Consider the following 1,136-nt stretch of genomic DNA (forward strand, 5'->3'; position numbering starts at 1 on the left):
AAAACAGACTGAAAGAGAACGAGTATGAGACAGAGATAGAAAAAAGAAAAAGAGACAGAAAGCACGTTATAAGCTCTAAATTCTAAAATATTTAAAAAAGCAATTTATTAATGCAAGAAATTGTTGATTATATAATAATTTAATTAATTAATTACATAACATAATTAAAATCCTCCTCTCCCTCTGAAAGAAGTTCTAGATACGCCTATTGTCACATTTTTTTTTTCATTTTAATTACGAATATTAATACAAATCTGCTATTACTTACCTCGGAGAGATGTAATCGTGTTCCGCGTACTCTAGGGCCATCATCGGGAGGTGTGAGCAAAGCTACAGAAGTGACAATAAGAGCTAGGACTGCGACGATCACGAGTAACGCTATTAAAATCCCACGCCAATTCCTTTGATTTGGATTGGTTGAAACTAGCTCCTATCACAAAGGTCTTTACTAACGCTAATGTCAAAAATGATCGAATTATCATATGCCATGTATTTATTATTGCTACTTTTCATAGTTTGGAGTAATACTATATGAAAAATACTGTCAATGTCATTGTTAAAAATAAACGTAAATTTCCATTTTATGATGACAATGTCATTCATTAAATATTAAAGAATTCAGGGAAATGTATTTATTCTATCATCTGTATTTAATATTCTGTAATTTAATTTGGCATCTAGAATATATCACACTTTTTAAAATTTAGATAATATTAAAATTTGTTTGCTTCGAAAATAAAATGCTTAAATAAGGATAAATCTAAAAAATTCGATATGAGTCAAAATTAAAATTAATAAAACATTTTTAATATATTTTTTGATATTCTTTTGCGCATAGATGATAAGAAATGATTATAAATGAGCAGTTTATATTATTAATAGAATATTAAAAGTTATATAAACAACGATCACGATATAAATTGACGAAATTATATTTTTATAGATACATCCATTACATCTTCTTACGATATTTGAAGTATTAAAGTTCTTAATACTCTATATAATATTAATATATTGTGTGTAAGCAAAATAGTCAATTATAGGAGCTTTATGGTGAGAGTAACTAGTCAGCTGCTGTAAAATCAATAAGCGAGGAAAGCGACGTACTGCGCTGCGTACGTCAATGTGTTAAGAGA

General features: G+C 27.9%; 1 protein-coding gene across 1 annotated transcript in view; it reads right to left on the reverse strand.

Annotated features, from left to right (window-relative positions):
* LOC108752919 (inactive dipeptidyl peptidase 10) overlaps positions 1-1,136 on the reverse strand; it is an 11,410-nt gene that overhangs the window by 8,792 nt on the left and 1,482 nt on the right. The window contains exon 2 of the mRNA XM_018494140.1: positions 269-430. Coding sequence (XP_018349642.1) covers positions 269-430 — 162 coding nt within the window. The remainder of the gene's footprint in view (positions 1-268; positions 431-1,136) is intronic.

Source organism: Trachymyrmex septentrionalis, unplaced genomic scaffold (assembly GCF_001594115.1).
Source record: "Trachymyrmex septentrionalis isolate Tsep2-gDNA-1 unplaced genomic scaffold, Tsep1.0 scaffold112, whole genome shotgun sequence".
In the NCBI taxonomy this organism is placed as follows: Eukaryota; Metazoa; Arthropoda; class Insecta; order Hymenoptera; family Formicidae; genus Trachymyrmex; species Trachymyrmex septentrionalis.